Source organism: Channa argus, chromosome 22 (genome assembly GCF_033026475.1).
Source record: "Channa argus isolate prfri chromosome 22, Channa argus male v1.0, whole genome shotgun sequence".
Taxonomy (NCBI): domain Eukaryota; kingdom Metazoa; phylum Chordata; class Actinopteri; order Anabantiformes; family Channidae; genus Channa; species Channa argus.
The window spans coordinates 11,888,084-11,900,763 of NC_090218.1; the positions used below are offsets into that span (position 1 = coordinate 11,888,084).

General features: G+C 43.9%; 1 protein-coding gene and 1 long non-coding RNA gene across 5 annotated transcripts in view; one reads left to right on the forward strand and one right to left on the reverse strand.

Moving 5' to 3' along the window:
* Positions 1 to 3,778: 3,778 nt before the first annotated feature.
* The window catches only part of si:dkeyp-23e4.3 (rho GTPase-activating protein 7), an 84,955-nt gene continuing 76,053 nt past the window's right edge, over positions 3,779 to 12,680 (reverse strand). For all 4 annotated transcript variants that reach the window (XM_067491457.1, XM_067491456.1, XM_067491458.1 and 1 more), the window contains 7 exons: positions 12,383 to 12,581; positions 11,740 to 11,953; positions 8,506 to 8,620; positions 8,225 to 8,428; positions 7,239 to 7,468; positions 4,943 to 5,116; positions 3,779 to 4,753 (listed from right to left, as the gene is read on the reverse strand). In XM_067491457.1, the coding sequence (XP_067347558.1) occupies positions 4,645 to 4,753; positions 4,943 to 5,116; positions 7,239 to 7,468; positions 8,225 to 8,428; positions 8,506 to 8,620; positions 11,740 to 11,953; positions 12,383 to 12,581 (1,245 nt within the window). In that variant the 3' untranslated portion in view covers positions 3,779 to 4,644. The remainder of the gene's footprint in view (positions 4,754 to 4,942; positions 5,117 to 7,238; positions 7,469 to 8,224; positions 8,429 to 8,505; positions 8,621 to 11,739; positions 11,954 to 12,382; positions 12,582 to 12,680) is intronic.
* LOC137107664 (uncharacterized) lies at positions 4,667 to 7,628 on the forward strand. Its single transcript, XR_010912075.1, has 2 exons — positions 4,667 to 4,775; positions 4,947 to 7,628. It is a non-coding gene; the product is annotated as an uncharacterized lncRNA (long non-coding RNA).

Genomic DNA, 12,680 nt, shown 5'->3' on the forward strand with positions numbered 1-12,680 from the left:
CACAAGCATTTTCCCTATTTTGAGTCATTTTATTCTCCGACTAAAGAATAATCAGCATTGAAAGAAGCTGATAAAACTTAAAGTATTTTAACAGGAACAGTCTGAATCACCATGGCAGCCACTGTGCATCATTCAGACAAGTGTCTATTTCAGGCTTCAGTCTGATTGTGAGCACTGTGAGATTTGTTTCCCAGTTAACCTAAAATAATCGCCGTCACCGATTTGTTTGAATGGATGAATAATTGAGATGTGATTCCGCCAACAGTCAGTGTTGTTTTTGATGTTCATTTAATGTCCGAATCAATCAATATAGAAAATTAAAGCAGTAAATAGCCACAATTGAAAGTGAAAATCGAGCCCTAAACTACTGACGTAGTTGTCGAAAGCACTAATTGCTGCAGCTTCGTTAGTGTTTCGTCATTATCCGTCTCGCTGGGAAGCGTTTCATCTTTTGTCTGTTGATGCTGTGATTTGACTGCACAGTCACAGCCTCTGACTTCTGTCAGACTACGGACGAATCACAACATGGTTCTTATTTTCAGTAGTGAGAGTCGGGAGCTACTTGTAGCCCCTGGGGGGCTTTTGTCCACAGAGCTGCTGTTTTCTTTTAAGGGCAGCTGTGGCACGAGGCGTTTAGTCCACGTGTTACGGTATCGTAAGAAAGCATTTTTTCAAATTTGGCACGTGAACTGATTTTGGTGGTGGAAAGTAGTAATTTCTGGCACCAACATCCACTTGGATCCATGTATGAAGGGATTCGAACAAACATGCATAGAAACTGTCACTTGAAATAATCAGCGATGCAGTGAGATCAGCCAAACCACTTAATTTAAATCTTAAGCTTTTACTTGGATCCATTTCCGATTGCATCCGACCTGTAAAACCCTCGTTTGTCTCTGCTCCAGGATTCTCACTTTGCTCCGTCTTTTACAGTTTCCATATTTTTCACCTAACGTTACTTGGCAGTCTACAAACTTTGTCGACTCGACAGTTACAATCCCCAGAAAGTAGACCTGAGAAATCAGGTGACTAAAATAATGTGGAACAGTGATGACCTGTAAAATGAAGCATTATTGAATAAGTGTGTAAGATACTTAACCACATAAGACTTTCACACTGCAGGATGAAGCTGTAGCCAGAGTAATTTGGCATTTCATCCATCACTGCTTTGCCAGCCTCCTCGTTTTTTCCCCCCACGCGCTCTTAACATATCATATTTGACATGAGCTGAATATTAAATAGCTGCGTTTTTTCGTTGCCTTCTTGAGTGTGAAGCAAACAAACTATTTCATGAGGTTAATTATACACACATACACACTCTGAGGCGACTTGAAAGCCTGTAATTGTTAAGTTTGCCTTCAATCACTAGAAAGTTGTGCATTTCCATACACGTAAAAGTTGCAGGACTCCAGGACTCAGCACCCGTCAAACCCGGGCTGAGGGGAAAAGCTGGGTCTGACTCATCTTTAAAACTTCTGAGTTACCATCATCCTGTACGTCCTGCCTCTTAATTCCCCAGAAGTTTCATGAAAAATTCATTAATTTTTTCACTTTGTGTAATACATAAATAATTTTCGAGCTGCCGTTGAAGGACAGTGTGCAAGATATTTTGACAGTTGTTCCTGGAGGAGGAGGCCTGCTGTGACGGTTCAATAACACCAGCAGAAGCAATAATGTGCTCTGCTCTATGGGATGCTCACATCTCATTACCCAGTGGCTTCAGCTGATATTTATTCCCTCTCCGGTGTCTCTGCGTGGATCAGAGACGGGGTGATTGTTTGAAGCAGTGTCCTCCCTGTTGGGAAAAACACCTCGGAGTTAACATTCGGGAGACTCGTTTCGGGCGTCGTGGAGGTGCAGCACTGAGGTCCGAACCAGAGGTGAGTGATTGTGATCTTCATTCAGTTATGTTTCACTTAAAGTTGCACTGGTTGGAGACTTATGCAGTTCACATCTTTAACTTGTTTTCAATGCGAACATTAAAAACTGAGGGGAAAAATGATCAATTCTGCTACTTTTTCAGCTTCTTATTTATTATGTCATAATGACTAATACCTGAAGGGCTGTGCAGAGCGTAGCAGGTGATAGAAGAGTGGAGCAGGAAGACTGAGGCCTGGGTGGAGCAGAGTGGACTGATGGTGGCGGCAGTAGCTTAAGTTGCATATTGTAGCTTAAAGATGAAAACGCACACACACACACATCTGTGTGAAGCGAGAGTTTTAATGTTTCTACGCAGTTTTCATTTGTTACAAGTTTAACTTCTTTCACCTGTGTCGTCTTTCATTGCACTATTTCAGCAGCAGCTAACAGGAATTTTCCACAGAATCACAGCAGGTCACTTTTCTTGGTCTGGCTGTTGTGGTCTGTAGCTGGTCCGTTTGGGGGAAAACAAAGTACCTGACACCCAAAGAGAAACCAAATATGCCCCAGGTATGTTTATCTAAACGCTTGTTGTTTTCAAAGTAAATTAATTAGTTTTGTCTTTTGGTGCAAATCCAGTTAAAGTGATTCAAATTTCATATTTTATTGCGTAGTTGTTTAGAACTATGCCATTAAACACCACAGGATGATCGCTGTTATGGTTGTAGCTGCTTATGTCGCCCCCTAGTGGCCACAATTCAACTAATGCTGCTTTAAAATTGAGTTTCCTGTGATGTTGTTTACGGTTTGTCCTTCTTAGTCAGAACTGAAGAAAGGTCCCAGATGCAGTTTTTATTTAGCATGTTTGTTGGTTTTGGTCTATTTGTAACCAAAATGGAACCACATGTTTAACTACATGTAAATGGATTTTGGCCACTAGGAGGCAGCAGCCTCAAAGAGACTCATTGTCTCCGTTGCTGCAGCTGAGGTCTTGATGCCCAGTGAGTGTAATCATCCCTCTGGCATTGTGCTCCTCTTCACCTGATACGCACACCTTGATTTTTTTTTTTTTTTTTTTCCTTCAGATTTTGTTTCCACCCACATCTGAGAAAATTACATCCCTTAAGCTGCTAAATGTTCCACTTAGTTCACCCACAAGCCCCTAACTGTGTCTGTCTGCGCTTTGTTGCTGAACAGGTAGTTTACATTGAGTTTTTTTTCCCCACAGGAAACGGCTTCCCGCTGTGGCTGGAAATGAGGCTGAGCAGGGCGCTGAGACAAATCGTACGGCGGATGAGCTCGCAAGCCAAAAACCTGAGGTGAGAGAGCTGCGGGGGTTGTGGCCTGTACGGGACCACAGGGGGCTACTTTTGCACTGATATATTGGATGTGATTAAACTTCTCTAGGCTTGGTTTACCGGTAACCTTTGACCTCCAGTCGATCCGGAGTTGAGTAGTTTAGCAGCATTTGGAAGGAACAGACTTGTGTTGTTTGGATTTGCGTAAATGATGCTGCTTCTTCCAAACCCTGTTCAGACTGCGGCATGACGTCCTAAGCACGACGACTATTTTTACCTCCCGATTTGTTGCTCAGCATCTGTGTCTCGCTCTGAGCGCCCAGTGTTTCTCCGGGATTTAACTGATCTGATCTCAGAGATGAACCAACGAGATATGCAAATTAGACACAAGTGGGTGTTGTAAGCACACGAGGAAGCTGGTAGTTGTTTTGGAAGCGTGCAGCGCGATCACTCCACCAGGCTTATTAATCTCTTGCGCTTCGGTGGCACAGTGTGGCCCCTCATCTTCATGCTGCCTGCCGTTCCCCCCCCCCCCTTCCTCCAAAATTACAGTCAGTAATCTGTTTGGCACTCAGAGGCGTCACAGAGGGGAGAGGGGGAAGAAAACAATGGGAAACAGGTTGAGAGAGAAATAAACATTTTAATTAAATGTTTGGCACTGAAATATTTAGTTTTCACACAAACAAGCTAAAAATTAAATATCTGGATATAAGGAAATTTGGATTTAGATAAACATTAACTTAAATATGCTGTTTGATAGGAACATTTACAGGCAGACGCGCCTGACTTCACAGCAACGACATAAATACAGGGAGGTGTCTGCTCCCGTGCTCGTCACAGAAGGCCGCTATCACTTCACAACTGTGGCACCGTCCCCACGGAGGTAGATATCACTGGTGTTTGACCTGCCACACACGTGCGGGTTGAAGTCACAGGGTTGTGTCTAAAGCAAATATGGGTTAAAGTCCTGGTTTCAGCTGGATTCAGCCACGTTGAAAGGGGTTTTGTCTGTCTGCGGGTGAAGCAGTTGTCTCTGGCATCAGTGTGGTTTTGGTTCGTCACCTCTGTCCACGAAGCTGATGGGTTGTGGCTTAAAGTCTGTTTCCTGTCTTACTTCCTGGCAGCTGCTGCGTGTTTCCTTTCTCTGGACACAGGAAAGACTTTGTACTGCGCTGTCCACTGGCTCCATCTCTTTTATTTCCACATCAGCTTTTCAGTCCCCATCAAAACCACATTTTGTCTGATTTGTTTTTGTTTTTTAACCAATCGTAACAAGCCCAGCAGGCAGTGCACACACACCACTGGCAGCCTGCAAGGTCACTGTCTGAAAAGAAAACGCGTACAGTGACTCCAAAAGAAGTCAAAGACAAGGGGAGACTCAAGGGTCACTGCTCACTGTTCTGAGCCTCGAGCTGCACTTCAAACTGCAGATTAGTGCAAAAACTGTACAGGGTTCCAAGTCCTCGGCTTCCTCCCCTGCACAGACTCATATCTGTGTCTCCTTGTAGTCTGGTGTAAATGAGTCCCTGATCGCCAAGAGACCTGAGGCCAGAAGATGTCCGCTGACTTTGCTGTGCCACTCCGGTGACCGATTCCTGGAAGATCAGCAAAGAGAAGGTGAGAAAACATCACTACATACTAACACAAAGTCTGATGTTTGAATTGCCCCTTGGTTTATTACTAAATGTGAAATTTTAAAGAACCATTTAAAATGTGTATAGTCGCACTCTGAAGGTTGTGTTCTCTCTCTCTCTCACACTTCTTTCCTTTGCATCCTTCCTCACCTAGTATCTGTTCGACAGAGGTGGGTCAGTTGGGTTTTTCTGGCTCCTGTTGGCTCCAGGAGGTAGAGGCAGGAGTGGACATGGGCTCTGACTCCCTCCACCAGCGCCCCAGGATGCTCTGTGGACACAGAGGACAGGTACAGAGGTCCAGAGGACGGATCTGGCTGCCAGGTCCTGAGGGAGAAAAGTTTATGATCTTTACAACTCGTTTACTGTGGAAGGTTCTAAGCTGCACATATTGCACAATTGTGGTTCTTGTATTTTGAGGTAAACTTTGTACTTTTTACACCACTACATTTATAAGACTTAGCTTTATAACTAAAGTAGTGACTACAGTATAAAATACGGCTGTTTTTAGCCCCGTTTCCACCAAGGCACTTAAATGTAGTTCTGGGCCAAAGTCCAACCCTGTAAAAAGTCCCCAGTCTTGGGGTGATGACAATCATAATCTTTTTTTTTGAGCAGTTTAGCTCTGTGATCCTTTCAGGGTGGAGCCTGTAGTGCTAAAAGTAGCTGGATGGTCAGATACCACCCGTCATTTCCTACTTAAGCTGAGTCTCACAGATTTTAGCTACAGTGGTCATTTTCAGCCAAATCATCCACCTGTGTGGACATTAGTGAAACAACACAGGACAAGCACCAAACTAGGACAGGAGATCTACTCAACCAGTAAGTGCAGTTTGAAATGTGTTTGTTGGTTTCAGAGGAAGCTGACTTTCTGCTGATTTACTCTCACACTCCTCGCTCATCAATGATACCTGGAAGATTTCCCCAACAGCACCACTCAACAATCTGTCATCTCAGCACCGATAGCAGTCCAGGTGATTGTGATATATTGACAGCTGGACGTGTTGCTGTTCCACTTCCCTGAAGATGGCTCTCATCGTCATGGAGACCTGAACATCCACCTGGACAAACCACGTGCAGCTGACGTGTTTGGTCTCCAGTCCTCCGACGTATCCACCCTCCTCCTCTCTAATCATCCAACCATCTGCTCTCTGGATCCAATCCCTTCCACACTAACGCCAGCTATTACACAAGTCATCTACACATCTCTCACAACAGGGACTTTTCCAACCTCGTTGAAGCAGGCCCAGGTTGCCCCACTGCTCAAGAAGCCTTCTCTTGACCCCTCTGTTGTGGAGAACTACCAACCTGTCTCCCTCTTTCAATGCTGGCCAAGACAATGGAACGAGCAGTCTTCAACCAACTCTCAGACTTTCTTTCCAAGAACAACTTCCTCGACTCCACTGTTTCACCGTGCATTTCTGCCTGTCTCTCAAACATCTCCTGGATCAACTCAAGACCAGACTTTCGACGCAACACAGCATCATCGACGACCAGCTGAGCTTTAAGGACCTTATCTCCTCAGTCGCTGAAAGATCAGACCCTACATCAAGGAATATACAACCCAACTCACATGTCCTCTCGATTACTGCAACGCTTTGTTGACGGAGTTACCGGTATCCACAGATGATCCAAAACGCAGCAGCTCGTCTCATTTTTAATCAGCCAAAAAGGACCAATGTCACACCACTCTCAGATCTCTACACTGGCTTTTTGTAGCTGCTCACTTCAGGTTCAAAGCTCTGTCTCTTGCTCACAGGGGGGTTAACTCAATAGCTCCTGCTGACCTCAACTCCCTCAATAAGGTCTACAATCACCGCACAGAAGACACCAAGCAACACTTTTTAGCACAATGATCCCACGATGATGGAACAAGCTACCAAACTCTGTGCGCTTAGCAATTCAAGAAACTGCTGAAAACAGAACTCTTCTGCACCTTCCTATGCACTTCCTTTCCTTTCTGCTCTCTCGTGAACTGTGAACACTTTGCTTTGATGTTTTCGCTGCCTTGTACCTCATTTGTAAGTAGCTTTGGATAAAAACGTCTGCTAAACGACTAAATGTAAAAAACATGTTCAAAAATCCTGATTAACATGTGAGCTCAATTTGTCTCCTTTTTCTTATTGCACTGTATTTTCTCGGGATTCAATGACATTATTTCTCTGTGATTCGGTTGTTTGAATGCATAATGCAGTAATTCTCTTTCATTTTTAATCAAGGAAAACTCTAGCTTCTTCTGACAATGTACAGGAACCTTCACAGTGTGAAGTGGTCCAGCTGCAAACACAGACACCGTCTTGTCTCATCCGTCTCTCTCTCACTCAAACGTCTGCCCTCTAACCTTAAATTGACACGAGTAATTTTAGCATCGACTTCTCTGTCCTACCTGCTCTGTAGAGCTCGGCGGGTTAAGACTCAGAGGTATGTGGAACTCGGCTTGCCTCATTACCTGAGCAGCAAAAGCTCTTGGGGGGGCCTGGAGCCAAGGCCATGGTCCTGGCTGTGAAGGAGGTAGCGGTAAACTTCAGTGTCCTTGGATAATGTCTGGACGATGGTGGCCTGGTGCAGGTTTCCGTCCCACAGCTCCTGCTCCCTCAGCAGCCGGTGCAGCAGCTCCTCCTGGGGGGCGTCCACCTCCACGGAGCCACGCCACATCCAGAGGGGGCAGCCGTCATCCATCTGGAGAAGAGTGGACAAAGACAGTTACCAGGGGATGTACAGCATTAGAGATCACTGCTGCTCCACCTTTCTCATTTAGAGAAGAATTTTGACTGCAAGACATTTAAATCTATGTACTGTATAAGAACATCTTCCTATAAAAAAGTAATTATGAAATAGACTTTGCTTTGATGTTTTCACCTTGATTTTTGGTGCCTTGTAATTCACTTTGGATAAAAGCGTCTGCTAAATGTATGAATACACATAATGTACAAAAGAGTATGTACAGACATTCAGCCATTACACATATTGTATCACTGCAGTGATAGAAGAGTAACTGACATAAGAACAAAGTTTCAACAGAATACTTCATTTTGCCTCCAGCTGAGCCTCAGTGTCCTATGGGTTTACCCCTTAAGGGGAGACTGATTTAAAATATATATATATTTTGGACCAAATAATTCACAATCTCCGTTATGATGATGAGGAAACAGTCTCACCTCTTTTTTCCTGGCACTATTTAATCATGGTGTACAAGACCCAAAATATTCAAAAAAAACATGATTATTTATGTCAGTGTCTCATTTTGTCTAATAAAGTTCATATCCTAATGGCCATTTATTTATTTAGCATTTTCCTAATATCTTTAAAGTAGAGTAGCTGACTGTCCATCAAAGAGATGTGAAAAATCTTTTCCTTATTTGTTACTAATTAAACAATAACACAAAATCAATTCACAGCTTTGGGTGTAGCTCCCTCTCTCCCCCCCGTGCTCACCTTTTTAAAGGCCAGCTCCACATGCTCCGGGGCTGGGTGGCTCTCCCAGCCTGGACTCGTCTCCCTGACCTCCTTCAGGAGGCGCTGGGTGCTCTGCTGCAGCCTGGCCCTTCTCTCCGCTTGCTCCTCCTCACCTCCGGCCTCCTCAGAGTCCACAGTGGGACCAGCAGTACCTAAGTACTGACTGGGCCAAAAGTCTGGAAGCTGCAGAAAGAATTGAGTGATTTATTTTGACTTTAAAAAGGTTCAACAATGTTCTGTGGAGCAGTTTGTTGCTGTACCTGAAACAGTCTCTGGGCCTCGGTGATCATGTTGGCCAGGCCCTGGGTGGCAGCTAGATTCTCACTCAGGTCCCTCTGATCGGGGCGCCCCAGACTGTACTTCCTGTGACTTGACCTACAGCAAGGACGACACAAAAAGCACTGAGCTACACCCAACCAGAGAGGAAATAGGAAGTCAATGTGACTCATGACACACGAGCTTCATGGTGCAGGTAGTGTATGTGCCAGTTTACACAGGCATCAGACGAGAATGCAACTGACAGATTCAGGTTATTTTGGACGGTTTTCCAGTTTGCTGAGGTTTACTGGAAGCTGACAGAATCCCAGGATGTTCTTTGAGTTTATTTGGTATGAAGTTGTATCCCTTGTGATGAATAAGCGAACGTTACATAGCTGAGCATTTTTTCCTATTAAACAGCACAGACAGTTTTCGACGCAGCAAAACTGGAAAATTACACAGCAACGCTTGAAACGCACTGAGCAGGTCAGGAGGCAGAGCCTTAAAAAGTCTGTATCTCAGTAGGAGCGATGAGCTCTGTCGAAGCAGAAACATAAAAGACAAGAGATGAGATTTCAGAAAGTCTTTGGGAGAACGGAAACGGGCAGCAGATCATTTTCCAAGGTATTGTTCCCACGGCAAAGTGTGACATTTCTGACAGGCTGCGAGCTTTTCAGGAGAATAGGAGGCACAAAGTGCTGATTGTGTCGTTATGTCATTTCCATCTACTGTCCTGAAGGGAGGAAAAGAGCTAAAGTGGAAAGGGGAGGAGATGGAGATGAAAGTAAGGAAGGGAGGGAGGGAAAGGGGTGAGGGAAAGGGGTAAGTGAAAGGAGAGAGTACGACAATGAGAACAAAGAGGAGGACACGCATGTTTGAGGAAGGGGTGAGCAGAAGGACATAAACATGTGGAGGGGAGATGATTTATCAGTTGTTTTAAAGACATTGGTGAAGCCACTGAGAGACACTAACACAGTGTTGGTTTTGGCCTTTTCATGGGATAATTCAAACCCAGAATGACATCAGCTTTATTCTTTAAGTTCTTCCATGTCTCCTTTACTTTACTGTGTCTGCCTCCTTATTGCTACGGACTGAATTCATGCATAAGTTCAGCAAACACACTTGTGCAGCACAAGCTCTGAGCTTGAATAAATGGTCAGCTCACACTGATGGGACTGAGTGTCCCCTAATAATTAAGTTCATATCCTAATAATGCAAATCACCAACTGCAGTCTCACTCTGTCTCTACCTATATCTCAGCTTTTCTTTCTTCTCTCTCTCCCCAATTTCTAACTTCCTACCCTGCAGGGAGCGGAGCTGCGGCCAGATGGAGACCGGGGGGTTATGTAATGTGTCCTCCGTGTTAACTGCGCTGACAGCTTCTCATTACACCGAAAAAAAGCGTGTTTATAACACCAGGATCTGATCCAGAGCTGAGGTCATCTGTGAGAACTGAAGCTGGAAATACTGTGAAGCACAACACTACTGCGGCAACAAAAGGAGGAAGGAAAAACATGTTTCTGTGGCACCTCAATGGCAACTTGGCCTTGGTAACGGCTGAGCGGCATGTACACATGAATTAATGATGAAAGCAGGATCTGAGGCTGAGATTTAAACCATGATAAAGTTACAGCCCGAAGCAAAGGTTTCAGGTTTCTTTGCACAAACTTTTCACAGAGTTTCTGTGTGATCATCTGAATGATTGATTTTCTGTCCCCGTGCTCTGTCAGCAATTAACTTGAAAAAGAAAAAAAGAAAATGTGGTAGCTGACAGGGATGAGAGCTACCAGAAGTGCACATAACAGACCCAGGTGGTTAAAATCTGAATGCATGTTTAGCTTGACACAGATTTTAATAGTTATACTACATGAATATTGCCTGAATGTTTGAAAATCATATTGCCATCATCATGAGATTATGCAATTGCTTTCAGGCAGTTCTCAAAACTTTCCTAAGTGGTGTGTTCAAAAGTTGAACAGCTGAACATAAGCAAAGAGGCACAGAAAATAATCTCCCAATGAAATACTGCATAAACTTTTTGCAGTAATGAGCAAAAACCAGCAAAACCACATGTTTAGGAAAGAGCCACACAACCTCTCACATAAACCTCTGGATGCTTGTCATCTCTCTGGTGCTTGATATTAGCCCAATAAAAGTCTAATAAATGAAAGCAACGAGTCGAGTGCCCTCCACACCCAACCACGGAGGCCTTATGTAACTGCTGTTTATGTAACTGAGACAATGTGGGTCAGATGTCACACAGCCTCCATGTATTTCCTGTTTTTTTTTTTTTTTTTACTGAGATGGTATTTGCCACCTGGGGACCAGAACCACCAGAACAGATACTGTAACAAGTTGATACTAAAAATTCTGAAAATGCTTTTCTTGGTGCCATAGTGGCTGGAGAAGGAAAGTGGTTTCTCTGGCCCTACAAGGTACAAGGTAGTCAAGAAACCCAAGGCGAAGAAGAAAGGTGACACTACAAAACCACGACACTGCAACTGGGCCGAGGAAAAAAAAAAAAGCCGCTACACACAGCATCTCAATGAGGAAAAGCTCAAACCTAGCACAGCATCTCACAGACATCCAGATCAGTAAAAGCATTTAAGGTTCGGTTGTTAATTTTCTATTAGCTGCAGCCAAAATGTAATGTTACCGTTGTTGTCTGAGAATGATACAAATGCCAAAACATTCACAGAGGCAAAGATTCGCTTGCAACAGTTCATAACGTCAGCTGTGCGAATTAGCAACATTAGTAAAACGGCTACTGACAGAATCGTTCAAACTCTAAACATCTACACCACTGCAGTGTGTGTGTTTGACTGAGACGTCCTGATTGTCATTTTACTGCATCAGCTTGTAGAAGAGGATGTTTTTAGAGGCAGAGGAAATATGATTAAAAACTGCAGTAGAAAAGCTACACCAGAATAAAAAAAACTTTAAGAGCAATGTCTGGTTATTACTTGAAGGCTCTCTCCCACTCTTGCTGCATGTTCCTACAGACTACTACATTTTTCATACAACAACACTGGTGGCAACATAAAATTTCTCATGTAATATCAGACAGACTAGACATAGTCGGTATATAGTAAAAAATGAGTCATTGAGCGTTTTAACGTGTATTTAAGAACCATGGTTATTGCAAATCTACATATACAAACAGAAGAGTAATCTGACTTGGAAGCCTGGCGCCTTGATTTGAACAGCTAAAGACAGAAAACGTGGGCGTTACTCACCTGGCTGCTTTGGCGTCTCTCTTCACTGCGTTCAGGTGGAAAAGCGACGGTGCCAGGCAGACGGCGATGTTGGTGGGAGTCATCTGGTTCTCGTCCACGCAGGCCACGACGTCCTGCAGGAAGAAGAGCAGCGTCCGCATCGCCTCCCTGTTCTCGTCAGGAAGCAGCAAGATGGCTGCCTGAACCGCAACCAGCTGCTGGTCCTTTGGAAAATCTGCAGGCATCACTTACACACTATTACTGGTCCTATTGACTAAACAGCTCAAACCTTCCCACCAACCAACACTGTAACTGACAAAGATGCAGCATTTATTACAGTTTGCCTTATAGCAATGGAAAACAGACAATCAGTCTCATAAGTAAATCTATTATTTCCCACAACACATTTTTAAATATGTTAATACTGCACAATGCCCCTTTTGACAACCATCATTCGGGAGCTAAAAGTCTTAATCTAAAGTTTTTGATTAACAGGCCATCACCACAATGCTTACAGCCACACAGTCACTGTGTTAATACAAAAAAAAAACTCAAGAGTTACTCAAACCGCTAATTGCAAGACACGGTTTGTCTTTCTGTTCCCTGACTGCTTATTTTACAAGGTGAGTAATCAAACCGACACAGTAAAGAAATAACTGCTCACATTGGTAAATGTGAAGGAAGGACTCGCAGAGTTTGCTGGTGAAGATGGATTCCGGTAAGTCTCTGAAGTACTGCTTCACCATGTCGGCTACATCGAAGGCGGATTGACCCTCATACGAAATGTTGTCGGGGTCCGATTCCACCAGCTCACGAAGGTACTGGATACGAGACTTCACCCCCGATTTCCGGAAAAGTCCAACCTGAGACACAAAACAATGCAAATAAAATAAAAATGACAGATAACTACAAGAACGGTGGTTCTCTGTGTTTTGTCAGAAACTAAAACAAAAAACTACTTT